The 24,089-nt window shown below is 45.4% G+C and overlaps 2 protein-coding genes across 3 annotated transcripts in view; one reads left to right on the top strand and one right to left on the bottom strand.

Annotated features, from left to right (window-relative positions):
• Nucleotides 1-24,089, top strand: part of RNF10 (ring finger protein 10) — a 34,264-nt gene that overhangs the window by 5,340 nt on the left and 4,835 nt on the right. The window contains exons 2-17 of one of the 2 annotated variants that reach the window (XM_066199882.1): nucleotides 681-883; nucleotides 3,353-3,552; nucleotides 4,552-4,642; nucleotides 5,663-5,847; nucleotides 5,925-6,061; nucleotides 7,555-7,715; nucleotides 8,052-8,180; nucleotides 8,336-8,594; nucleotides 8,812-8,945; nucleotides 9,474-9,591; nucleotides 9,893-9,994; nucleotides 10,487-10,621; nucleotides 11,407-11,504; nucleotides 11,733-11,793; nucleotides 11,945-12,103; nucleotides 12,998-15,239. In XM_066199882.1, the coding sequence (XP_066055979.1) occupies nucleotides 681-883; nucleotides 3,353-3,552; nucleotides 4,552-4,642; nucleotides 5,663-5,847; nucleotides 5,925-6,061; nucleotides 7,555-7,715; nucleotides 8,052-8,180; nucleotides 8,336-8,594; nucleotides 8,812-8,945; nucleotides 9,474-9,591; nucleotides 9,893-9,994; nucleotides 10,487-10,621; nucleotides 11,407-11,504; nucleotides 11,733-11,793; nucleotides 11,945-12,103; nucleotides 12,998-13,074 (2,249 nt within the window). In that variant the 3' untranslated portion in view covers nucleotides 13,075-15,239. Of the gene's footprint in view, nucleotides 1-680; nucleotides 884-3,352; nucleotides 3,553-4,551; nucleotides 4,643-5,662; nucleotides 5,848-5,924; nucleotides 6,062-7,554; nucleotides 7,716-8,051; nucleotides 8,181-8,335; nucleotides 8,595-8,811; nucleotides 8,946-9,473; nucleotides 9,592-9,892; nucleotides 9,995-10,486; nucleotides 10,622-11,406; nucleotides 11,505-11,732; nucleotides 11,794-11,944; nucleotides 12,104-12,997; nucleotides 15,240-24,089 lie in introns of those variants that run through there. The other variant, XM_066199883.1, reaches the window with a different exon arrangement.
• POP5 (POP5 homolog, ribonuclease P/MRP subunit) lies at nucleotides 15,572-17,101 on the bottom strand. The gene is made up of 5 exons (XM_066199888.1): nucleotides 17,055-17,101; nucleotides 16,840-16,982; nucleotides 16,616-16,765; nucleotides 16,025-16,108; nucleotides 15,572-15,853 (listed from the first exon to the last, which is right to left on the bottom strand). Exons 1-5 carry the CDS (start codon nucleotides 17,072-17,074, stop codon nucleotides 15,747-15,749), a joined length of 504 nt encoding a protein of 167 aa, XP_066055985.1. The 5' UTR covers nucleotides 17,075-17,101; the 3' UTR covers nucleotides 15,572-15,746.

Below are 24,089 nucleotides of genomic sequence, written 5' to 3'. Positions count from 1 at the left end.
TTGGCAAACAGTTCTTGTTGCATAGGTTGGTGGACTTAGGTCTTAGGTATGTGCCCTGCAAGGCCACGAAGTGTTTGGTTTCTGCTTCAAGATCAATTAGCATTTGTTGGCCTGATGATATAAAAGTATTTTTTAAACAGAATTAGATCTGATGGGATCTTTTAAGCATAGAGTGCAGAAGTGAGTGAAAACAGGCAATAGAAGCCTTCAAGGAAAATGCAGGCAGCAGTGTATTTTATAATATAAAATAATCAATACTATGTGATAAATATGATAAATTGTGTGGTTTAGGCAAACTAAATGAGAAAAAATAGTTGTTGTCAGTTCTTGTAATGGGGCATGAAGGTGTGGTATGTGATGTTAGTGTTTATAACTGATGTACCAGGCAACACACTAATATCTGGTGGTGGCAATTCCAAATCTGGAAAAAAAGAAATTCAACTTCTTTTCTAAAGGATAGGGCACAGCAAATACATTCTTTTAAACGCTTTGACAAGCTCTTTGGGCAGTGATAGGAATGAAGTGGTTTGGGTTGCTGGGGGGATTTAATGCCCTGTTAAACACTACCCTTATGTTAGTGGCTGAGGTGAGCTCATCTCTGAGGTGAATTTAGCTGGGGTGCAGTACATGGGGCCAGCTCTGAGGCTGCTGATCTGACTCCTCTTTTCTTTTCCTTTCAGATGGAAAGAGTGCGAGTGGATCCAAACAGCGTTATAATCGTAAAAGAGAAACTTCATATTCCAAAAATGAGAACTTTTCCAGTCAGCCCCGTCGCTCCAGTTCACAGAAAAGCAAAGCTTTTAACAAGATGCCCCCTCAGAGGGGAGGCAGCGGCGGAGGTGGCAAACCTTTTAGCTCTTCTAATGGTGGAAGACGAGATGAGGTGAGAAGTGTAATGCCATGACTCCAAGGCCTCCTTTCTTGGGATGAGAGGATCACCCTGACCTGCTGCCCAGACAGATCTGCTGTGTTCAGTTCCTGGGTTGGGAAGGGAGAGAGTAATGAGAGGTGCTAACATCATTGAGATGCCAGAGGGAGTGTGAGCAGAGCAGCTTGGCAGCTGCAGAAGAGGAGTGCTCTTTGCTCTAAGAAAAAATGCCATCTGAGGGATGGGTGCCAAGACAGACCCTGTACACATCTCATGACACGGGTCCTTTGTGGAAATACGGAGTGACACAATTCACTGCCCTGTTCCTGCTGGCCACGCTGTTTTTAGTTCAGCCCAGGTGCCATTGGCTGCCTTGCCCATCTGGGCACACCTGGTTCATGTCCAGCTCCTCTTTACCAACACCCCCAGGTCTTCTCCTGATGGGCAGCTTTCCAGCTGCTCTTTCCCAGGCCTGGAGCATTCCAAGGGGCTGTTGTGACCCAAGTGTGGGACTTGGCACTTGGTGTTGTTGGCCTTGGCCCATCAGTCCAGCCTGTCCAGATCCCTCTGCAGGGCCTTCCTATCCTCCAGCACATCTACATTCCCACCCAACTTGGTGTCATCTGTGAACTTGCATAGGGTGCCCTCAATCCCCTGGTCCAGGTTCTTGGTAAGGCATTAAACAGCACTGGCCCAAGTACTGAGCTCTGGGGTACCCCACTAGTGGGAGCCCAGCTGGATGTCACCCCATGTCCCTCCACCCGCTGGGTCCAGCCATCCAGACGGGTTTTTTGCTTGGTGTGATGTGCTTAGCCAAGTCATGGGCAGCCAGTTTCCTCAGGAGAATACTGTGAGAAACTGTGCCGCAGGCTTTTCTAAGGTCCAGGGAGAAAACACCCACAGCTTTTCCCTCATGCACTGTGTCACCTTGTCATAGGAGGAGATCAGGTTAGTCAGGCAGAACCTGCCTTTCATAAACCCACGTTGGCTGGGCCTGATCCCCTGGTTGTCCTGTCTGTGTGATGGCTTGAAGGAAGATCTCCTCCATAACCTTGCCCATCGTGGAGGTCAGATTGACAGGCCTGTAATTCCCCAGATCCTCCTTCCAGCCCTGTTTGTAGGTGTGTGTCACATTTGCTGACTTCCAGTCAGCTGGGACCTTCCAGTTTGCCAGGACTGCTGGTAAGTGATGATCACTGCTGCTGGCTGCCTCAGTCACTGTGGGTGGATCCCATCCAGCCCATGGCCCTGGGGCTGTGTGAGTGCCACAGCAGGTCACAGCTTCTCTGGAGTGTGGGGCTTCATTCTGCTCCTTCTCCCAGTCTTCCCCCTCAGGGGGCTGGGTACCTTGAGGACAACTGGTCTTACTATTGAAAGCTGAGGGACAGAAAGCATTAAGAACCTCAGCCTTTTCCTCACCCTTTGCCACTGTGTTTCCTTCTGCATCCCATAAAACATGGGGATTTTCTTTACCTCTCTTTGTACCTGATGTATTTATGGAAACATCTTTTTGTCTTTTACAGCAGTGGCCAGATTAAGTTCTAGTCAGGCTTTGGCCCTTCTCTACTTTCCCTGCATAACCTCATGGCATCCTTGTAGTCTTGCTGAGTTCCCGTGCCTTCTTCCTCAGGTCATAAATTCCTTTTTTTTTCTGAGTTCCATTTGAAACTCTCTTTTTTAAATGAGAGTTGAGACAGGCTTGTCTTCCCCTCGTATTTGGCTCGTTTTTTGGCACAAGGGGACAGCATGTTCCTGTGCCTTTAGGATTTCTTGCAGAATATCCAGTCTTTTGGACTCCTGCCCTTCAGCATTGGCTCCCAAGGGACTCTGCCAACCAATCTTCTAAACAGGCCAAAGTTTGCCCTCTGAAGATTGATTGTGTCCAACCACTTCAGGGGCACAAATTTACAGGTGATAGTGGTATTGTGAAAGTAATTGTATTGGCCTTGCTGATATCAAGGTAAAACTTTATGCTGATGTGGATCTAAATGCTGTAGAATGTTTGTGGGCTCTAACTGATACTCTGTTTTTTCAGTGTTGATGGATGAGCAGTATTTTTCACCTTGATCACTGGCTGAAAATTCACCTGCTGCCTCTGTTAAATTCTGATTCATTGCTTCATTATATGAAAACTAACCAGAACAAGTACAGTCTGTGCAAACAGTGATGAGGCTTGTATTACTGTCTTAAAGAGTATTGTCAGGATTCGGACAACTTCTTCTTGACTATGTTTTGCCAGCTTTTACTTGTCTTTGGGGTTGTTTTAACTCTCTCCTCCTTTTGCTCAGTGTGGGGTAAGACCACTGAGTTCTGACTTTCAGGTTCTCATGCGTTTCTAATGCTGCACTACTTGATTTGCAGAACAGGGATGGGAGAAGGTGAGTGAGTAGATGGTGCATGTTCTGTGTGGAGCCTGGACGTCCACTGTACTGATGCCTTTGCTGTAAACTCCAGCAATTTCTGACAAATGCTGTTCTCTCTTAGGTAGCAGAGGCTCAACGGGCAGAGTTCAGCCCTGCCCAGTTCTCTGGTCCCAAGAAGATTAATCTGAACCACTTACTGAACTTCACCTTTGAACCCCGTGGCCAAGCAGGACATTTTGATGGGAATGGACATGGCAACTGGGGGAAAAGGAACAAGTGGGGACATAAACCGTTCAACAAGGAACTCTTCCTGCAGGCCAAGTGAGTGCGAGATCCACGGGGCTCTGAGATTTCTGCAGAGACATGGAGCTGTAAGGGGTGACCAGCCAGGGAACTGTATTTGGGCTTGACTAACTGTATTAGTCTTTTCCAGGGTCAAGTTACCTTTCTGTAGTGTTCTTAGTGGTAATGACTGTTTTAAAGGGATATTGTCTTCACCTGTTTGCAGGGTATCTGATGGAGTGAGTCCTTTAGATACTCACAAAAATCATCTCAAATTTTCAAGCATGGCTTTGGGACATGACACTCCTATTTGGGAAAATCTGTATAGTTCCTTATAGAAGATGGTTGATTTTTTCCAAAAGTTGGTTTGTTGAGATGGCAGGGATAGTAGTTTCTAGATGGAAGCTAATGTGAGTTTTTAAGTCCCAAAGGCAGTTACTTTTGTGGGTCTTAGTTCTTAAAATGGTGATTATTTAGTGGGCCCTAAAGTATGTAGTATAACCCAAATGGTGATCAATACAGTAACCTAGCAGCAGAATTCCTTTTTGACTGGAAATTTCCCCAGAACTTGAAGTGTGTTCAGGATGTCCTATCCCTGATAATATTAAAGATAAAAAGTATTTTCAGCATTGATGCTTCTGGTTTCTCCATAATGTTTTGTGGCTTATTGCAGTGAAGTCTATTTGCAGGAGCCCCAGTAACTGTAGCTTTTGTGACAATATTTTTCCCCTTGTGGATCCCGTTTTTTAATAGATCCCCATTGCAGCTGACTGTTTCTTACACGTGTCTGGAAAACCAGTCTGCCTGGCTCATTCTGTACTTACTCTGTGATGTTGTGTCTAACTGAAATTAGACACACCTGTATCCTGAAAATCTGCTTGTGAACTGAACTCGTGATTTCTTGTTGATAGAAGTTACTGACTGCATCCAGCAGTTTTCTGCTGGACAAAGAAGAAGCTCAGAGAATCCTGTAGGATAGTTCTCAAAAAGTTTTTAGAAACAACTGAGTGGATCATCTGTCTCTTTGCCTTTCCCCAGCTGCCAGTTTGTTGTCTCTGAAGAACAGGACTACACAGTCCACTTTGCTGATCCAGATACCTTGGTCAACTGGGACTTTGTGGAGCAAGTGGTCAGTTGTGATGGGCTAGATTTTTTTTTTTCCCTTCTTAAGAATCTCAACCTGTCTTTAACTACCTCTTTCCCTCTGTGATGTTACATAAAACTCAGCTGTTTTTGAGTTGAGGCCTTTTCTGTCACTCCCACAATACTGGGAAGGATCTGTCATGGAATATATTATGAAATACTTTCATGACAGGAAAAGAGAAGTGCTAAAATCTATTAGGAAAATTAGCAGCTTCTTCTTGCTTTCGCAGATGGGAGCTCATCAAAAATAGTATCTGACATTCTGTAGACAGAGTCCTTGTGATCGAGATATTAACAGAAAACTTGGGCATGAGTCCATGGAAGAGGACTAGAGTGTAGAATTTTGAAGAATTATTCTGTGCATAGGTGGCCTATCTTGCCTAGCAACAAAATGGAAAATCTCTTGAGAATTGTGGTCAGAAGTTTTGGGTTGCCTCAAGCAGAAATTTATATCTGCCAAGACAGTCTGGTGCACGGTGTAGGTGGAGAAGGAGGTAGGCTGTTACCTGTCACTACAAGAGAGCTGAAAAAATCTAGGTGCTTGCTTGGCAGTTCTGTCTCTGCCACACAGAGATGCTACCAAAGTGTCTGGCTAGACCTAGCATGTTCATGGAAGTGGGTAAGTTCAGTCTCACAGTTCCGCAGGGCTGCACAAGTCTGCTTGTGGGAGAGGCCACAGAGCTCGCTTGCCATCTTCTCACTCTCTGAATTCTCATGATGAAGATGCTGCTGACTCTTAGAGATGGTGAATACGTGAGGGGAAGCATGAGAAGATTCACTTTTTAATGTCATTAGAGTAGAAATAAGATATAAGATGGGTTGCTTAGTAGGTTATTCTGTGTGCAGTCTGAAGGTGTTAGTTCACAGTGCACTAATTTCTTGGTAAATAGAGCCTAGAGAGCTGGGAGATAATACGTTAGAGTAGATCTTACAGGTGGCTTATTCTGGATCCCAGGATCTGATTTGAGTCTAAAACTTGTACTGTTCTTTCGATGTGCCATTTCAGCGGATCTGTAGCCATGAGGTGCCCTCTTGCCCCATATGTCTGTACCCACCAACTGCTGCCAAGATCACCCGCTGTGGGCACATCTTCTGCTGGGCATGTATCCTTCACTATCTCTCCCTGAGTGAGAAGACCTGGAGTAAGTGTCCTATTTGTTACGGCTCTGTTCATAAGAAGGATCTCAAGAGGTGAGACAATACTTACTAAATCCCGCATCTTTCTGAAATGTTATTTTTACACTGCTAACCTCCTCCGTACGTTGCAGTGTTGTTGCCATGGAAACACGTCAGTATGCAATTGGTGACACCATTACGATGCAACTGATGAGAAGAGAGAAAGGTGTTCTGGTCGCACTGCCCAAATCCCAGTGGATGAATGTGGTTCAGCCTGTTTACATCAGAGGTGAGTGGATCTGAATCCTGGTGGTTGGAGTCCTGTTTCTGACTGTGACCAGGATTTGTGTAGGGATAATTGACCCTGGCAATGCCACGCTGTCGTCTTAAAACACCAGACTGCAAAACGTGGGGCTTAGCAGCAGAAAAGCTTAATGACCGCATATTGACAGTAAACTTTGTACTCACACTTTTCTGTAAAGGCTTAACTTGTGTGCTGTTCCCCTTCAAGTGGCTGAACTGCAGAGTCCTGCCTTCACAGTCACTGCTTGTAGTTTGATGAGTCCTTTGTATCCTGCAGTCATTGATGTGACTCTTACTGCTTTTATTGGCTCTTCAGTGTCCTTAACTTTTTTCCTCCTGACTCATTATACAGCTTCACAAAAATAACTGTCTCTGTGTCTAAACTATTTCAAGGCTGTAATCTTCAACAAGGTTTTCATCATCTTCACTTATCAACTGAAGTCAGTGAATGCTATGGGGAAATAATCAAAATTATTGCAAACCTATTCCAAACATCTGTTGCCTGACATCTTCAGTTTTCTCCAGTCAAGAGTGTGACTAACTCATCATCATCTTATCTGTTAGTATCGCAAAAATTTTGTGACTAAAGAAATAATTTTACTGAACATTGCTGCTTTGTGGGCTGTCTTGGCTCACTTCATTTTGCAGTCACATTTAGGAAAGGCTGCATGCATTTAATCTCTCTGGAAAAAGTCAAGTCTTCTAACATGTGATGGATATCCAGCGTGCAGGCTGTGGTTTTTCATGTTTCTCAGTATTTGAAACCAGGGGGCTTTAAGTCCTTTCATGAAACAAATAAAAGAACAAATACAGGATTTGAGAACCATCTAAAGCCAGGAAACTCACCATTAACTTGGTGTCTGTAGACAAGGTTGGCCCCTTGGGGAGCAGTGAATACAGGGACTGTGTTAATATGGGGTGCTGTGGTTGCTGTAAAGTAACAGCAATGGTCACCTTTGGCTAAACTGCAATTCTTTAGCTTACTGTTTCTGCTGTGCTTCTTGTAAAAAACTCATAATAATGTTTAGTATGGGTTTTTAACATGTATGGGCTTATGAACTAGTTTGAGCTGAACCAGGGTGGGTGGCTTTGCAGAAATTTCCAACAGCAGTATTTCTGAGGAAAGAGCAAGAAGCTGCAGACTGCATTGTTTCAGGAAGCTTTGACATCCTCAAGGCTTCTCAGAGGTGATGCTCCTACAGTGTAGAAGTTTGGGCTTGATTTTTACTGATGTGTAGCAACTCAGTGGTGAAGTGGCAGATGAGCTGCTGTGTGGGGGAGATAGGTGTCAGAACAGCTACGTGACACCAGCTTGTGATACAATGGTAATTTGTGGAGTCTGTATCAAACTCCTGCTGAGTGGTGTCTGCCCTGGGGGATTAACTCACAAAAGTGAGCGGTAGCAAAACTTGAGAAGAAGCAGCAGTCCTAACTGGTGGCTCTGTGTGCAGACATTAATGATTTGGTGCTCCTGTGCAGATGACCAGCACAGTCAGTATTCAAAGCTGCTTCTGGCATCCAGGGAGCAAGTCTTGCAGCTGGTGATCCTGGAGGAGAAAGCCGCATTACTGAAACAGTATGAGGAAGAAAAACACACCCCAGAAGCCTGTTTCATTGAGGCAGCTATCCAGGAGCTGAAGGTAACAACCTCTTGGGAGGCTTTTAGTAGCTTTATTTTTATGAGTGTGCTGAGTGCTGAGCGTCCTTGTTCTGCTGCATGGATGGTTGTGTGTGATTATTCTGGTCTCCAGCAAGTTGCTGGTGTTTGCTGCTGGAGTTGTATTATACACGTCGGAGGAGACTGTAGCCTTGGGGCCCCAGATATCTGATGTGGTGTTCAGGATAACACAGCAGAATGGTTTTTATGGGATGGTGTTCCAGTAAAGGAATGCCAGGGCAAGGCTAAAAATAACTATGGGGGTGGTCTCTTGGCTTAAATGGCGAATTGAAACTTGATCCCTTTGGATGATCCACAGGAGCGAGAAACAGCACTCTCTGCTGACCAGGATAAAAACAATGGCGTTGCTGGAATCAGTGCAGCTGTGGAAGAATTGGTCCTAGAAAGCTCCAAAGCTGTAGAACCTGCTGTTTCCCAAGAGAAAAAGGTGGGTGACAAATGTGCTCTGGCAGATCCTGTTAACACTTAATTCTGCCACTTCACGCTGCAGTGTGCAGTGAACTCGTGCCAAAGATTTTTGCAGAGATGATAATGTTTGATGTAGGTGGTGTGGTACTAACTCTGTCCTCTCTGCTGTGGTAGTGTGATGTGGAATATCTCTCTGCATTCGATGAGGAGCTTGTGGAGCCTGCCTCTGACCTGGCAAGTTCCTTTTCGCCTCCTGTGGAAGTAGAAGAGGCAGTGCTGGATGAGGAGGAAGTTCCTGAGGTGGACACTGTAGAAGAGCCTGTTATGAGCACCGTAGAGGAACCAAATCCAGCTGAAACAAGCTGCCAGGAATCTAAAGATACAGTTAGCAGTGGACATCTTGGCAACTCTCCTTTTTACTATTTCTATCAAGGTCAGTGCAATGAAATCCTGTAAACACGGGCAAAGATGCCTCCTTTGGGACCCTCCTTGAGGAATGTTTGTCAGTTAATTAGATGCAGCTAACCCCTGTGCAATAAAAGTCCCATAGGCACTCAGAAAGGACCTTTTATTAGTGGAGGATGTCCTGAGGTGGGGAGAAGGGTACTGGAAATGAACAGGCAGAGAAGTGCTGATGTCTTGCTTTTCAGCTGAGGATGGGCAGTGCATGTACCTTCACCCTGTGAACGTTCGATGCCTCGTGCGTGAGTATGGCAGCTTGGAGAAGAGTCCAGAGAAGATAACTGCAGCTGTAGTGGAGATAACTGGCTACTCCATGACAGAGGTAGTTACTTTATCTCCTTATTAATTAAGGGCCTTGCTTTAGCAGATTGGTCATTGTAGAGGAGACTTGATTCTCTTCAGTAGTAAGGAATAATAAGTATGAATGGGTAGGGATGGTAATCTGTGAAGGGCATTTGTGGAAGGTGCTGGGCCTTATATTGCTTTTGATAAGTAGGCCACGCTATATTTTTTTTTCCTAGTAGGTCCAGTACAAAAATAATTGTGTTACAAGTCTGGTACTGCAGAATTTTATTCCAGTGATGTGAGTGAGAAGGGAGGAAGAACATGAAAATCAGTAAGCAAGCTGAAGTAACTACATCCAAGTGTGATTATGGTGTAGCTGATGGAGATCTTGGAACATTTGATTCTGACTCAGGGCATTTGTCATATGTTTGTAGTTTTTAAAGTAACTATTGTGTCAGTGGTGCTATTTTTTTCCATTTGACTTGATGAACGTTGTGCATTCTATTTCCCTTCATCACCATGGCTGCCTCTAGTCCTTGTGGTGACATATGACTCTCTTTATCAGGATATAAGACAGCGTCATCGCTACCTCTGTCACTTGCCCCTCACCTGTGAGTTCAGCATTTGTGAACTGGCTCTGAAGCCTCCTGTCATCTCTAAGGAGACTTTAGAGTTGTTTTCAGGTTTGTACTACCTTTCTCGTGGGTTCTGCCATGAAGGGGAAGTTGTTCTTATCTCTTTAGTGGTAGAAAATGAACATACATTAGAGCTTTACTCCTCTTGGACCAACTGTCTGATGACTGCTAGACAGAACAGCCCCAACTCGCTGTTTCATAGACAACAATTACAAAAAGAATAAAAAAATCCCAACTGCTTGGAAGAGCATATGTTGTTTGTAAGCCTGTTTTGTTACTAATGTGTTATAAGGTAGTTCTCAGAGCTGGAGTGGGTTTTCTGATATCCAGTGTTGTGCGCTGCTCCTAGATGACCTTGAGAAGAGGAAACGTCTGCGGCAGAAGAAAGCTCGCGATGAACGACGGCGCGAACGCAGGATTGAGATGGAAGAAAACAAGAAACAGGGCAAATGTAAGTTATGATGGCACATAACTGGTGGATTTTCAGTCATGCTTGGTTGCTGAGCTGATTTCTTGAGCTATAGGATGAACTCCGAGGCTTGTAGTTTGTAGTGTGTACTTAGAACAAGATTACAAAGTATTAGGAACAATGTCTGTATAATGAAAAACATAAGCTGTTTTAGTCAGGATGTTCAGTGATGTTATGCAATTGCTGCACGCTTGTGCATTTTGGGAGAGATGGAGGGCATTCAAGGGCACAGCTATCTCCATGGTGTACGTTGCTCTCTCTTACTGTTTTTATAGTATCACGATGTAAAGTGGAAAGTGAAGAAGGCAAAAAAAAGGCCTAGAAACTGCTTCCATCCAGCAGCAGGGCTTGTACTGGTCTCCAAATAGAGGGTGGAAAGAAATGAGTTGGCACCTCCTAGACTCCTGAAATGACTTGCATATTGACAGTCCTCCCCCACATTGTGTAGTGCTTTAATTTAAAATCTCTTCCTAGATCCAGAGGTCCATATTGCTCTAGAGAATCTGCAGCAGTTCCCTGCTTTTACCTCTTGCCCAGGAGAAACTGCCAGCACTGATCATCAGGGCGTCTGTCAGTCTCCTCTTGGAAGAAGCCCTGTGTTTCGGACAGGTGAGCGTCTGGAAAAACACATCACATTTAGCTTTTGGTCATTTTTTTGGGGTCTAGTGCTCAGGTCACCATGCTAAACTTTCTCAATACTGATCAAAGACAGCTTCTTTTCAGAGAAGCTCTGGCTGCCCTGTCCCTCTAAAGCCTTCAAGGCAAAGTTGGATGGGGCTTGAGCAACCTGGTGTGGCGAAGGGTGTGCCTGCCCATGGCAGGGATTGGATTGAGATGGTCTTCAAGTCCTTTCCAACCCAAACCATTCTGTGACTCTGTGATTCTTTCCTGGACTGCCTATGAGATAATACACAAAAGGCAGACATAGTTAGGAAACATTCTGTTCCTTTGTCTGCTTTTTACTGCCTCTACCTCGACAATATGAGATCTGCACTGTAGTTAGCCCATCTTTTACATGAGGCAGAAGAAAATTGTGCTTGCCAGGGAAACATTACTGGCGTTTTTCCCTTCTATCATCTCCATCTTCTCCAACACATTTTTCTAAAATAAACCAAATAAAAAGCCGTCCCCCCTCCGCAGCTTCCCAAAATAAATGAACAAAACCCCTCAAACAAACCCAAAAGAAAACCACGGACAAACTTAAATTTCCCTTAAATAAAAAGATCGAGGAAATTTGAGAAATCCATTGTGTGACTGATGGATGGAACCAATGAGATCAAAATGATTAATTACATAGGATAATAAAACTCTATTTTGTTACATCCTGATAAGCAGCATAATGACTGCCTTGGCCAAATGCAACTGGCTTTAATTCTCAGTTCCTTTCTCTGTAGAATCTATTCCAACTCCAATGTCACCTGCTGCCAGCCAGGTCAGCCCATTGCTCTGTGGAAGCTTGGAAGAAGAGTCTCCCTTCCCTTCCTTTGCCCAGGTAAACCATGTAGCAGAGTGAATCTTGTCAGAATTACCTGTGTCTTAGTTGGGGATTAGGCTGAGACTACAATTGCTTCCCTTGCAAAGACAATGTGGGATAAATCTTCGGGAGACATTATGAGGTTTGAGTGCTTGAAGGGGTTTCTAGATTTTCTTGCCATTTAGGGGGTCTGCAGGATTGTTCAAGTATGTGGAATTTAATCATATCCTACAACTTTTTTGATAGATGTTGAGAGTTGGAAAGGCAAAACCAGAAACATGGCCTAAACCTGCTCCAAAGACAAGAGGTAAGAAAATTTGGTATTAATACATCAGGTTCTTTACCATGCCTCTAATTGTGAGAAATCTTTTAACTTCAAAAGAAAGATCTGGAATGTGAAGGGGCATTTGTGTGGTGAAAGTTTTATAAAGCCTTCTGTACCTCCTTCCCTCTTTCAGATGAGAACACTCTGGCACTCCCAGTGCCTGGAGATAGTGATGGAGAAAGTGACAGCTCTGACCGGATTCCTGTGCCCAGCTTCCAGAATTCCTTCAGCCAAGCTATTGAGGCAGCCCTCCTGAAACTGGACAAACCGTCCACAGCTGATCATTTATCAGGTAAAAAGCAGTGGGAAAGGCAGGAAAACTTTCTGAAGTGAAAAAAATTGAATATTTCCCCTTCTTGCTCTGGGAGAAGTGAAAGCAGCAATTTTGGGGACCAAAAATTGGCCAGAGAACAGTTATGAAAATTGTCAGGTTGTGGTTTCTGAACAGCTTGACTAGGGCTTCTGTCAGCTTAAAGCAGCCTCTTGGTGGGAGCTGGGATCTCCAACTAGCAAAGAATCCTGTTAGGACAAAGACAGCTTTTGACAATTGTGTTGGCCATGTCTCTGCTGGAACATAAATTAAGCTTTATCTTAAGGAAGTTCAGGTTCTACATTTCTAAACTAAAAGTACCTGAGCTGCTGAACTACCACTTCAGTTTGACCAAAATGTCGAGGTAACTGCTAGCTGATATTTCGACTTAGGGAATGTGAAACAAATTGAGGTGAACTTAAACCTGGTGCTGGCTGATGAAATTTATTTTTAATGCTTAGTTCTGATGTTTAGCTTTGGTTCTGTTTGGAGACTGCAGTGGATGATGGAGAGAGTTGGATGGGAGGGCCTGGGAATGTCATTGGAGTGTCTGCTCCAGTTGTGGTTTTTTTGGACATGTATGAGAGTGATACTTGTTAGAAAGGCAAACTGCTGGATGCTGCAGTCCTAGGATCTGCTGTTAAAACAGCAACTTTACAATCATTTAGCCATTTTTGTAATTGTGTTTCAGGTGTGATGGAGTCTCCCTTAGCTCATTTGCAGTCATTTTTTTGTTTAACTACCTGGTGTTCACTGAATTGATAGGAAGTGTTGTGGATCTGTAGAAGCCACTTAAGCCAGGGAAGACCATTTATCTTTGTGTGTGATGTTCCTGTTCCATGACAAGAATGACAGTATCATTTTGATTCTTCACAGAGGAAAAGGGAGGCAAGAAAAGAAAGAAACAGAAGCAGAAGCTATTGTTCAGCACCTCTGTTGTTCACACAAAGTGATTTCTGCTATTCAAGAGAAGTTTCCTCTCCTGGTTTTCTTTTAATTTTGCTTTGTTTTGCTGCTATAGTTTAAGTATTTAAATTTGAACAGCCTAAACTTGTGTTTCCAGGACTTCTAGGGGCTTCAGGAGGAAACCATGACAGTATATGTTGAAGTAACATGTTTTGATTCCAACTGCTTAATGAATTTGTACTGAAACAGACTTTTGGAAGTAACAACCCAGAGACAAATCTGCCAAGGCTTCTAGTTGCTGAATCAGTCCTTTGGGCATGATAAGCAGTGTGAAAATCCTTACAGCTGTGTGGCACTGCCAAAGTACTGCAATATTACCCAAGAGAGAAGGCAGAGAGCCTTTACTTTCCTGTAATTATTCATGGGCAGAAGTCCACCTGACTGACAGTAGTGCTGTTGCAGTAAAGCTGTCAAACTGCTCTCTTGAAACTGGTTTTGGCTGCACTGGAAACAGGCAAAAGAGCTTACTGGCTTTAGATTGTTAGCTGCTATATCTGTTCTTTTCCTAAAGAGCAAGAATTCCTCCTGTTCTCCTGGCTTGGAAAGATATAAAGCTGAGGTGAGCGTAAAGCAGAATTTGGCTACTTGGTTTTAAAGTGGCTTGATGATTTGTGTATTTCAAAATGGCACTAGTGGTAGAAGGAACCTCCTGACTTCTCTCAGTTGTTCAGGTCTGTTTTTATGTGGGTGAGTGAGGCTGCTGATTTTTGTTTGTTTTTTGCCAGCCATGGGCTACACATTCTTTTTAACCTGATCATCTAGAAAAAACACTCCCCTCTAGGGCTCCTGGTAACCATCTGAATGATGGTTTGACACTGGCTGCTCTTGAGTTGGATGAACAATTGATAGCTGAAGTCTGTAGATAACTTTTATACCCCAGCAAGAAACTGGGGTTCTCTTGTACTGGGAGAAGAGCCTGTATCTGCTTGGTTCTGGGATTTAAGTTGATCTGTGCTGCGAACGTGTCTCTTCTGGACCCCTCCCAGCTCTTTCTTTGGGTGGTCACATTCTGCACTGCTTGTGGTTTGATTTGAGCTAATGAGTTAAGTGGTGTGGATTTTGTTGAATAAAATGAATTTTAGGTGTAAGGTACCAGTCAAGGCCAACAGTTGGAATAAATCATACGCACATGCACTTGCAGTACTGCACCCTTCCTCAGCTGTAGCTGAACTGTCATAGCAGTGTGGAGCCTTACAATACTGCAGAGATTCAAATTTTACCTTCCTGCTGGCAGAATTAGTTGCAGGGTGCTGGTAAAAAGTACCACTGAACTTAGGGAGACTGATAGTGTCTTCTGTTGTCTTCAGCCCCAGTGGCACAGGCTTCAGTGTGCTCTGTCCCTGTGACACTGATCTGAGCAAGGAAGTGTCTGAGGCACCTGGAGTTAGGTATTCCAACACCACTGGCAGTCAGTGGCTGTGTCCCTGTTTAAAAAGCTGATGTCAGTACATGGGTGCTTGATTTCAGAGCAACAGGCTCCACGTGTGTGCCTCGTGGGAAGCTGGTACCAAAGAGTCCATCACATGTGGCTGTAAACCAGAAAGAGCAGGAGAGGGGGGGTAAAGAATACTTCCAACTGCTACAGGAGGATAGAGGAAACACCTGCAAACATTCTTTGAAAGCAGCTTGACTTCACGCTTGGTCACAACTAACCTCACTCAATGGAAAGGCAGTACAGCTTGTCAGGGGACTGCAAAGAAACTAAAGATGCCTGAAAGTGGTAAAACTCTTGTCAATACTTTAAATGCTTATGGGAAAACAAACTGTGAGGGCAGAGAAAGCAACTAAGAGAGATTCAAATATGCAGTGAACTGTGTTTACGGCAAGTCATTTTAAGCTATGGAACAGGAGTAACTACTTAAGTGTCTAACAAGTATCTGTTGTGTTCTATTATCTCTGCACATTTATAGTCAACTTTTCTTTGCATTGGGAAGAGAGAATAGCTGGAGCTGGTGTAAGTCACCTCCACATGTCACAGGCACTAGGATAAGGGAAGTGATGCAGGCAGGGCAGGCTGTCCCTGCTGCAGGGGCAGCCCCCACAGGGACAGCATCTTCAATTGTATCTTGTTTTCCTATGGATTCGAGATAATACCAGCAATGCTACTTTCCTGTAACTGATTGGTGTAAACTTAATAAATATCTAAGCAGTACTTGTACCTATGAGTTTTATACTGGGGGGGAGGGAGTTGAGCCTTGCAGCTCTGCCATACATTCCATGTTCTCTCTGCTCCTATATGCACAGCTGGTGCTTTTCTCACTCAGAGCAGGGGAGATAGCCCTGTGGCTAACAGTGCACTTAAAGAGAAGGTAAAAAGCAGATGTTAATGCTTTTTGTATGCTGAAGGAGAATAACTACATTCCTTGTCTGTGCCAACTGCCTAAAGCTCCCTTCTACCTCAGCATGAAGAACACGTTGAGCTGCTACACTCCTCGGGAGTGCAAGTGGTTTTGACTCCTGCAGTGAAATAGGCAAGTAGCCTACTTAAGTGAAACCATGTTTTATTTGTTTTAAATTTAAGAACATTTGGAATGGGGAATGAAGTCTACATATGAACAAATGCTTTTCCTATCCCCTGCACTGCTTTTAACACTGAAGATAACCAGTCACATCTTGATTAAACAAGTACAGAATGGAGGTGGATAGTAACAAGTGACATTCAGTCTGTCTCTGTGCCATCATCATCCTCCTCCTCATCTCCACTTTGAGACTGCTCTTCTGTAAGGGAACAGCTCAACAAGGACTTCTGTATACATTGTCTTTCCTCTGCAATAAAGAAAGCAACAGAGTGTTACTACTTGATCACTTACACTGGACTATCCTCTACTTCTAAACACAAACATTTCTCAGGCCAAGAATTCAGAAGTAGCCCAGCATATCCTATAAAAACCCCAGGAATTGAGGCTACATTTTAGGAAAGTGGCTGAAGAAACTTACCTTCGTTTGTACAGTTTTGCAACAACCTCAGCAGCTGTGTTCTGTTATACTGAATCAGAAATTTCTGACACGTTCTTATGGTACCTGTGGAAGTCACAAGAACAGCATCTAACAATCTACACAACCACGTTTCCAAGCTGCTCCTGTATTTCCCTAAGAGCATTGTATCAAGTGACAAATGCCCCAGGAAACAAGGTTGTTAATGCAAATGCTACGAAGGGGCTGTAGACTTCATTTCTGCACTGCTGAAGTTAAGTGGTGGAGTAGTAATTTTTAACATGCAGTGCCTATTAGTTCCCCTAGGGGTTAATTTTCACAATACAGAAGATGCTATACTTTGAAAATATATTTTAAAATAATGTAACATTGTATTTACTACTCTGGTTTTGTGATAAATGTAATGAAGCCTCAAGCAAAATTACGAGGCTTTCAAAAAAGAACTGCTGGTGCCTGTTTCTTATTTAGATCTGCTGAAAGCATTTGCTGTTAGTAACGCAGGAGGAATGTCTGCCGCCCCCAGAGCAGCACCGTGGGCTCGTGGCAGGTACGATTAAAGCTCCATCCTCCCCCCGGGCCCGGCGGGCTCCTGACCTCCGACGTGCAGCGTGTTGAGGCAGCAGGGGTAGCGCTGGGCGCGGCTCTCCAGGTGCCGCACGAAGGGCAGCGCGGAGCACAGCAGCCGGTACGAGTCCTTGCGGCACCGCAGCAGCACCGTCCCGGTGTAGGCGTTCAGGTACTTCACTGCGGGGGACACACGTGCTGCTGAGCGGGCCCGGAGGGACCCCGCGCCCCGGGGCCGCCCGTCCCGCCCGCACCTGTGAAGGAGATGGAGCAGCACGCCAGGCCGTAGTCCCCGTGCACCCGTGCGATGGCGTCTCTGACGGCGAGGCCCAGCGCGCGGTCCTCGATGCACTGCCGGCACCGCGGATCCTCCGAGACCACCTCGCAGAGCACGTACCTGCGGGACAGCGCGGGGTGAGCGGAGCGGCACCGGCCCGGACACGGCAGCGGCGCCTCCCGCCCGCCTCACCTGTTCTTGAACCGCACCATGGCGGCGGCGGCGCGCGGCACGGACGGACGGCGCGCCCGGCCAATGAGCGACGAGTCTCCGCCGTAGTAGCCAATAGGCGGCGTGCGGGGGCGGGGACAAGGGGAGGAGAACGTGGCCCCGCCTCCTCCATGGGTCGCGCGTGCGCGGTGCTGCCACGGGCTGCCTGCGGGTCACAGAGTCAGCGTGGCTTTGCCTGGAAATGACCTGAGGTCATTGTGCCCGTCCTATGACCGCTTACCACCATGTCAGCCAGACCACGTCCGGTGTCTCCTTAAACTCCTCCACGGACCGTGACTCCGTCACCCTGGGTAGTCTGTTCCAATGTCCGATCACCCTTTCTGTGAAGAAATTCCTCCTCATGACCAACCTAAACTTCCCTTGGCGCAGCTTAACACTGTGTCCTCTTGTTCCATCGCTCGTTGCCTGGGAGAAAAGCCCGATGCCCACCTGACTCCAGTTCCCTTTCAGGTAATTGTAGAGAGCGATAAGGTCCCTCCTGAGCCTCCTCCAGGCTAAACGCCCCAAACTCCCTCAGCCGCTCTCCACAAGGACATTCGCTCCAAACCCTTTCCCAGCTCCGCTGCCCTCCTCCGGACCCACTGCACTGTTAGCGGAGGATATCCTGGCACGTCCTGGCTGGGGTATATTACACCTCAATCTCCTTCCTGAACTGGGGCGCCCAGAACTGGACACAGCACTTGAGGCGCGGCCTCAGCAGTGCCGAGTCCAGCGGGACGATGTCTCCCCGGTGCCCGCCCCGTTCCCGGCACACGCCGGTCCCGCCGTCCCTCCCGCCGCCCGCGCCTCTCCGGTCCCTCGGGGCGCCCTGCTCCCGCCCTCCGCCAGGGGGCGCTCGCCGCGCGCGGGCCGCCCTGAGGGGGCGGCTGAGGGGGCGGTGGAAGGGGCTCTGCCCCAGCTCTGTGCTTCGCCTTTAGTTCCTTTCGCTGCCTTGCACCGACCCACCCTGGCCAAGCCCGCCTTGTCTTGTGCCTAAAAGGTCTAAATGAGGGAGACGGGACGTCTCCGTGTGATGGGAGCCGCGGGAGGTCCGGAGGAGGCGGGCGAGTACCTGCCCTTCGAGGGCTTCAGCAGAGCGTCCGGAGCCTCCCCGGGGCTCCTGGAAGGGCTCTGTCTTTGCTCCCTCAGAAAACATCTCCGGTATTTGTAGCTCCTCAGGCTCCAGGTATCGGGGGTTTGGGGATATGTGCTAATTAATGACAACAACTAAGGAAATTGTGAAACAGAGCTACTTCCTGTAATAATTTCTGTAGTGGTGTCCCAAACTGTGATGTGTGACAAAGGTCGAGGAAACAGGGAGGGCTCTTTGAAAAGATCTGGGAAGAGTATAAACTGAGGAGAGGAGAATGGGGGGAGTAAGGGAAAAGATGTGAGGTAAATATCCAAATGTGAGATGAGAGAAAGAGGTTCACTGGGGTTCTTGGAGTAAAGTCACATAGGAGTGCTGAGACACTGTAGATTAAGTGGGAACTCATTGCTAATTCAGAGTGGAAACATCTTTAATGACCTTCATTCTATACACAGAAAACAATGATAAACCCAGTGGAAATCCTGTCGTGGGTGATAAACTTCTGCCCTCTGAAACAGATGCCTGTTCTCTCCTTTTGGCTATTAACGCCTCTCCTTCACCTGTGATCACGTTTTTGAGTCGTGGTTTTTTCTAAGAGCTGCACAATATGAGTTCCCTGGGGAGAAAGAAGCACGAAGCCCAGTGTGGACTTCTAAGAGACCTTTTCTCTTGGGCCACGAACAAAGGGACTGGGGGCAGTTTTGAAGCTAATGTAGATAGAAGCATTTTCTCAATGAGAGGACTGCATTGCATTGATCTTTGCAGTATTGCTCTGTGGTTTAGTATCCAAATGGAGATCTAGCTGTCATCTGTTCCACTTGTCAATACAGTGAGCTCCTAGGTGATAAGCTAGTCGTAAATTTTTGAACAATATTAAAGTCATGAAGATTCCCGTGGTTTTCTTTGTGAAGTGAGATTCCAGCTTAGGCTTACAGTGTGCCTGCCAGGTACGTTTCCCTGCTGTCCCTGTGTTTGTGGTGGCATCCCCCATCCTGCCTTCTGACAGGGCTCGGGTTGCCCTGTGCTGCTCAGGTTGCTTTTATCCCTCCCCTCCTTTATTTCCTTCTTGCAGAGGCACGCTGGGCTCTGACAAGCAGAGCATGTGAGTGCACTCTGCCCTGTAATCCAATAGGACATGTGCACTGTGTGTGCTACAGGCTGGGCCCTGTGCACAGCACAGGCCTCTGCTTTCGGTCCAGAAGGCTGATGAGGAGAGACACGGTGCAGAGAGCAGTGTTGTGAGATAGCTCCGTGCTGCTTCATTTCATGCAGGGTGTTGCCTTAGCTCCCTGTTTTTGGTTTGGGGGATGCTCAGAGCAGACCTGAGTCACCACAGCTCCCTGCACAGTCATTGTCTGTGTTAGCACAAGGTGTGTGAGGCCAGTCAGGCATCCTGGTGTGCTGAGCTGACAGCACAGGACTGAAAGGTTACAACATCTTCACGTTTGTTTTCCCACCTCCTCACCCTCATGCCCTGCCAACTCTGCTGTATTGATTCCAGCGTCAGGGATTCAAGAAACTCTTGCAGGTGACGGTGAGTTATACACTCAGGGTGGGAGAGAACTGTCTCCTAAGAAAAGAGCTGAGAGAGGAAAAAAAAAGAAAATGCTATTTAAATGGAAGAATGGGACAAGAGACCTGCCAAGACAGGATGGATGTCTCTCCCACAGACTGGGAGAGACAATGTAGCCTTGGGAATTCTTATCAAATAGAGGTTATGGAGGACGGAGCATGCAAGGACAGGGGGAAATAGCAGGCACTGTCTATACACATTAGAGACAATTTGTAAAGCAGTTTGAGAACCTTCGACAGAAGATTCTCCATCAGTGTAAATGTTCATCAGTGACTGTCCCATTAATGAGGTGGTGGTGCTAGGGAGGTGCAGGAGGAATACTGAGATCTTGTTTTTCCCACTGCTATTTGTTATTTGTGGTAGTGACCCTGCAGAGGGGCTAGTACAAATTAGTCTGGGTTGGTTTTATTACCACTTTAGTTCATTGTTTGACATTTTACTACAGGTTGAAGGTCTAGACCCTCACTTTGGATTTACATGCCATCTGTATCTGCAGGTCAGATTGCATTTGTTTTGTATGAGATTAATTGTGCTAATGATCTGCAATAGACAGTGATGAATGCATGTTTTCTTGTGTGCAGCCAGCTCCTAGAGTTTGTATGTGTTTGCTAATTTGTAATTGCTAGTAATTAAAAAATGCTTCAATGTATTGAATACGTTTACTAGTAATTTTAATTACTAAAATTAAAATTAATAGTAAACGTTTTCAATAACACACACACACATTTTAGTAAATCCTTGCACTTTTTTTAGGTAGAATGCTTCCGTTTTATCGATGAGGAAACTAAGGTACAGGGGGAGTAAACAGGTTCTTCATGGTAAGTAGCTGTCAGTCTGGAGATAGAGAGCAAGGACATAAAGTGAGTAGAGAGAACTGGCCTATCAGTACATACTGTGTCGGAGTAGAAGTCTGCTATATTGCTCGTGCATGAAGAAGTCGAGTAATTACATTCTGAAATAAAATTAGGATGCCTTGGTACTCCATCCTTGTGATACCACCATTATATCTTCTCTGTGTAGCCAAAATAATGATTTTTGCTTCCCCCTGGAAGCACAGAACTGATTTTGCTGTCAGGTGTGGTAGCAGAGTTGGGGGAGACAACTACATTTTGTTCCACTGTATGCACATTGCATCCCCAGATAACCTCAGAGCTGAAAATACAAAACAATCTGGCTAAAATTAAAACTGCTTCTTAAATCCTGTCTGATGTTGCCTGAAGCTTTTTGTTCAGTTTATCTTCACAAGGTCACTGAGACAGAAGAGTGCATTCTCTGAGCATGCTGGCCTGGAGCTTTTCATGCAGATGCTTTCATTTAACATTTGGGACATTCTCCTTCTCCCTTTGGTCTCTTCCTTTGTAGTCTCCCTCAATTTCTGTCTCTCTACTCTTCCCTTTTGAGTTCAGGTTCCCTCAGATCAATACACATAAGACTAAAAGCTATCCCCTTTTTATTGCCCTAACATGTAATCATTAATCAGAAGCCTTCTGTACACCCAAGCTGTCATGGGTCAGCAACTGCTGGTCTGTCAGAGCTGCCACTTGAGCTGCGCTGTGTGCTGCCTGCAGCACTGCCCTCATCTTTGCTGTCATCCTGCCACGTGGAGTAATTGTCTTGCAAAACCATCCTTTTGAAGCAAATTCTATTGCAACCTCTTTCAGTGCTGGCAGTGGGATCTTGGACTACTTGCCTAAGTTCAAAATAGTAAATTCACATTTCTTTGATTTTTTTTTTTAATAGTCAAGAACAGGATGTGCTCTCAGAGACATCCTGTGTGTTTTTAAGGTGAGCTTCCATTAAGATATCGGAAATGGGAAGCCACTTTGGAAGATTAAAGCCAAATATTAAGATCTGATAAAGGGCATTAAGTGTCTGTGAATTCAGCTGTTTAACATGAACACAGGATCAGGAATCTCCCTGTGCAGCAAAAACCAATGTGAGAGAGGAGCAGTATTAAAAGGTGATGTGCCAAATGAGAAGCTGGACTTTTAATTCTGGGTTTCATTTTCTCCAGCTCTGCAATGGGGATAATTGCAAATACCTTATTCATAGATATATATTAAAAATTAGTAAATTGTCCACTTGAATGCTACTGTTTATCAAATATGGTAAAACTGCTGCTCTATAGGAGAGATGTGTAGGCAGCACACTTCATTTGCAGCTAGCTGCTGCAAGAAGCTAACAGCTGCCTCCAAACTGGTTAATTAAATTAAGGCAAGAGCTAGAATATTAGTTCAGATAGTTCAGGATTCTTTTCTCTTTCCTTTCTGTATCAGGGAACACAGACTCAACTGTAAACCACAAAACTTACTATATAATCTGCTGTGTAAAACCCCCATATTTAATACCTCCTTAACGGGGATGTTAAGATGGATTAATTATTCTTTGTTCTGGTCTCTGAGGATAATTACTATTAATTATGTGTAATTGAAAAATTGCTCCTTCACAAAGAATCCAGTAGCATTAGCAGGATTGTAACTTATTGCTGTCTATAGGGAGTCTTACAACATTCCACAATGTTATGGCAAAGACTGCCATAAACTTGAGAACGGTCTCAGTGAGTCTTGCTCACTCCCCAGCCCACACCTGAGACCAGGATTTTCAGACATTGCAGATCTCAGAGCAGCCTGTGTGACAGGACTCGCCTTTTGTTCTGTGCTGAATGCACTGAAACAGGAGGTGCCGTTTGAAGGGGTGGTTGTTATTGAGGATGCTCTAAGACTTTTCCTCAGTAATCTGTGACTTTTCCCAGAAATCTGTGGAATAACCACTAAAGGGAAACAACCACAACAAAGTGAGAGATTGCCTATCTGGGGAGGAAGCTTATGAAAAAAGACAAAAACCCACCCATGACTCTTTAGTAACCAGTACGTCTTTCATGGGTAAGCACAGACAGCAGAGGTGTCTGACAGAGTGGAGACTGTGTTGATACTTTTTAATTTAGCTGAAAAAGAAAAGAAAAATTAGAATTTTTACAAGAGCAGAGCACTTTCAATTCTATAAAATTAGTGAATAGGTTTGCCTGCAACCTGAAATTCTAAATGGCCCCAGTGATTTCTGTTGTCAAAATATGTAGGTAGATAACTTCCTTTAATAGGTATAGGAGCAATAGGGCACCTTCCTATGCATAAACATCCAGCCTTTAAGGTCTCCAGGCCTGAGCTTCACATCGGCAAAATGAGGATAATGACATTTATCTGCTTCAAGGAGTGCTACAAATAAATTATTGAGTTATTATGCACTTAGATAATATAATAAATGAGATGACAGAAACTCGTATGGCATAAACTGCCTACCCTGAGTGAGCTTGTTCACATATGAGTTGGTGTCGGGGCCAGTCTGGAACAAAAGTGGTGTCTTGCAGATTTTTACTGTCTGCTTTTTTCCCCTGAATTCCCATGAGCAGATTAAGCCAAGGCCCTATTTTACAGCAAGATGTATGTGCTTATGTTGCTGCATGTTGAATAATCCTTCCTTTACGTGGCTTTATGTTTAACTCCAGCAGCCTAGGAGCAGCGTAGGATCAGAGTCTTCTGCAGAGCACTGATCTCCCTGATGAGGCAGGCAATGAAAAAGGTTTTCCAGTGCATCCATCACTCAGTGCTGAGGCGAGAGGACAGGCGTCCTGGAGCAGCCTTACATAATGCCTGCCTGCTGCCTGGGCAGCAGCAGCACGTGCAGGGGAGAAGGGGGGCCGTGCTGGAGCTGCTCAGTAGGGTACACCAGGGCACCCCTTGGCAGCTGCAGGGCCTCAGCTTGTACTGGTGTCAGCTTGCTGCAAGGAGCGTGTCAGTCACTGCCTGGCTGGGGCACGCAGGGTCTCAGCTCTTTGCCTGACCCACTCTGACAGAGACCTCCCCACCCGTCTGTTCTTGCCTGGATCCAATTTTAGCTGCAGCGTCTCACAGCCCAGCACGGCAAGTGAAAGCCCCTCAAAAGCAGAGTAGGGTGTAGTGTGTGGTGTGATTTGGGTGGGGAGAATCAAAAGTGACTTTCTTTCTGCTGTGCTGACTGGGGGTGCTCACAAAGACCAGTAAATGCAAACATATTTCCAGAGGCAATGTCTGTTACAGATCAGAGAAGACAAAAAGTACTGGGAGCATCTGGCCTATTTTGAGAAGCTTGCTAGGGCTTTTTATTTTTATTTCGTTCAATTTTTTTTTTAAAGATGTGCTTGCACCTGAGTCAGAATGTCAATATTTCCCACTTTTTTACCTATGTGCACCGTGAAGGCCAAAGCAAACAAACAAACAAACAGAAATCTTGCTGGATTTTCAAAGCTGTCACCACCAGTTGCCTTGAGGGCACAGGGGTTTGAGCTACACTTGAGCTGCCTTCTGCCTGCTACTGGTTG

Source organism: Chamaea fasciata, unplaced genomic scaffold, assembly GCF_029207755.1.
Source record: "Chamaea fasciata isolate MVZ Bird 193981 ecotype frontalis unplaced genomic scaffold, bChaFas1.0.hap1 SCAF_18, whole genome shotgun sequence".
In the NCBI taxonomy this organism is placed as follows: Eukaryota; Metazoa; Chordata; class Aves; order Passeriformes; family Sylviidae; genus Chamaea; species Chamaea fasciata.
Note: the sequence above shows the minus strand (reverse complement) of the source record. Positions and strands in the feature narration are given on the sequence as shown.

What these genes read in the sequence shown, in the direction of transcription:
- POP5 (XM_066199888.1), bottom strand. Translation starts at nt 17,074, where the DNA reads ATGGTGCGGTTCAAGAACAG. An exon ending in ATGGTGCGGTTCAAGAACAG is followed by an intron (nt 16,983 to 17,054) that starts GTGAGGCGGGCG and finishes GCTGTCCCGCAG; the next exon opens with GTACGTGCTCTGCGAGGTGG. An exon ending in CAACACGCTGCACGTCGGAG is followed by an intron (nt 16,109 to 16,615) that starts GTCAGGAGCCCG and finishes TGACTTCCACAG; the next exon opens with GTACCATAAGAACGTGTCAG.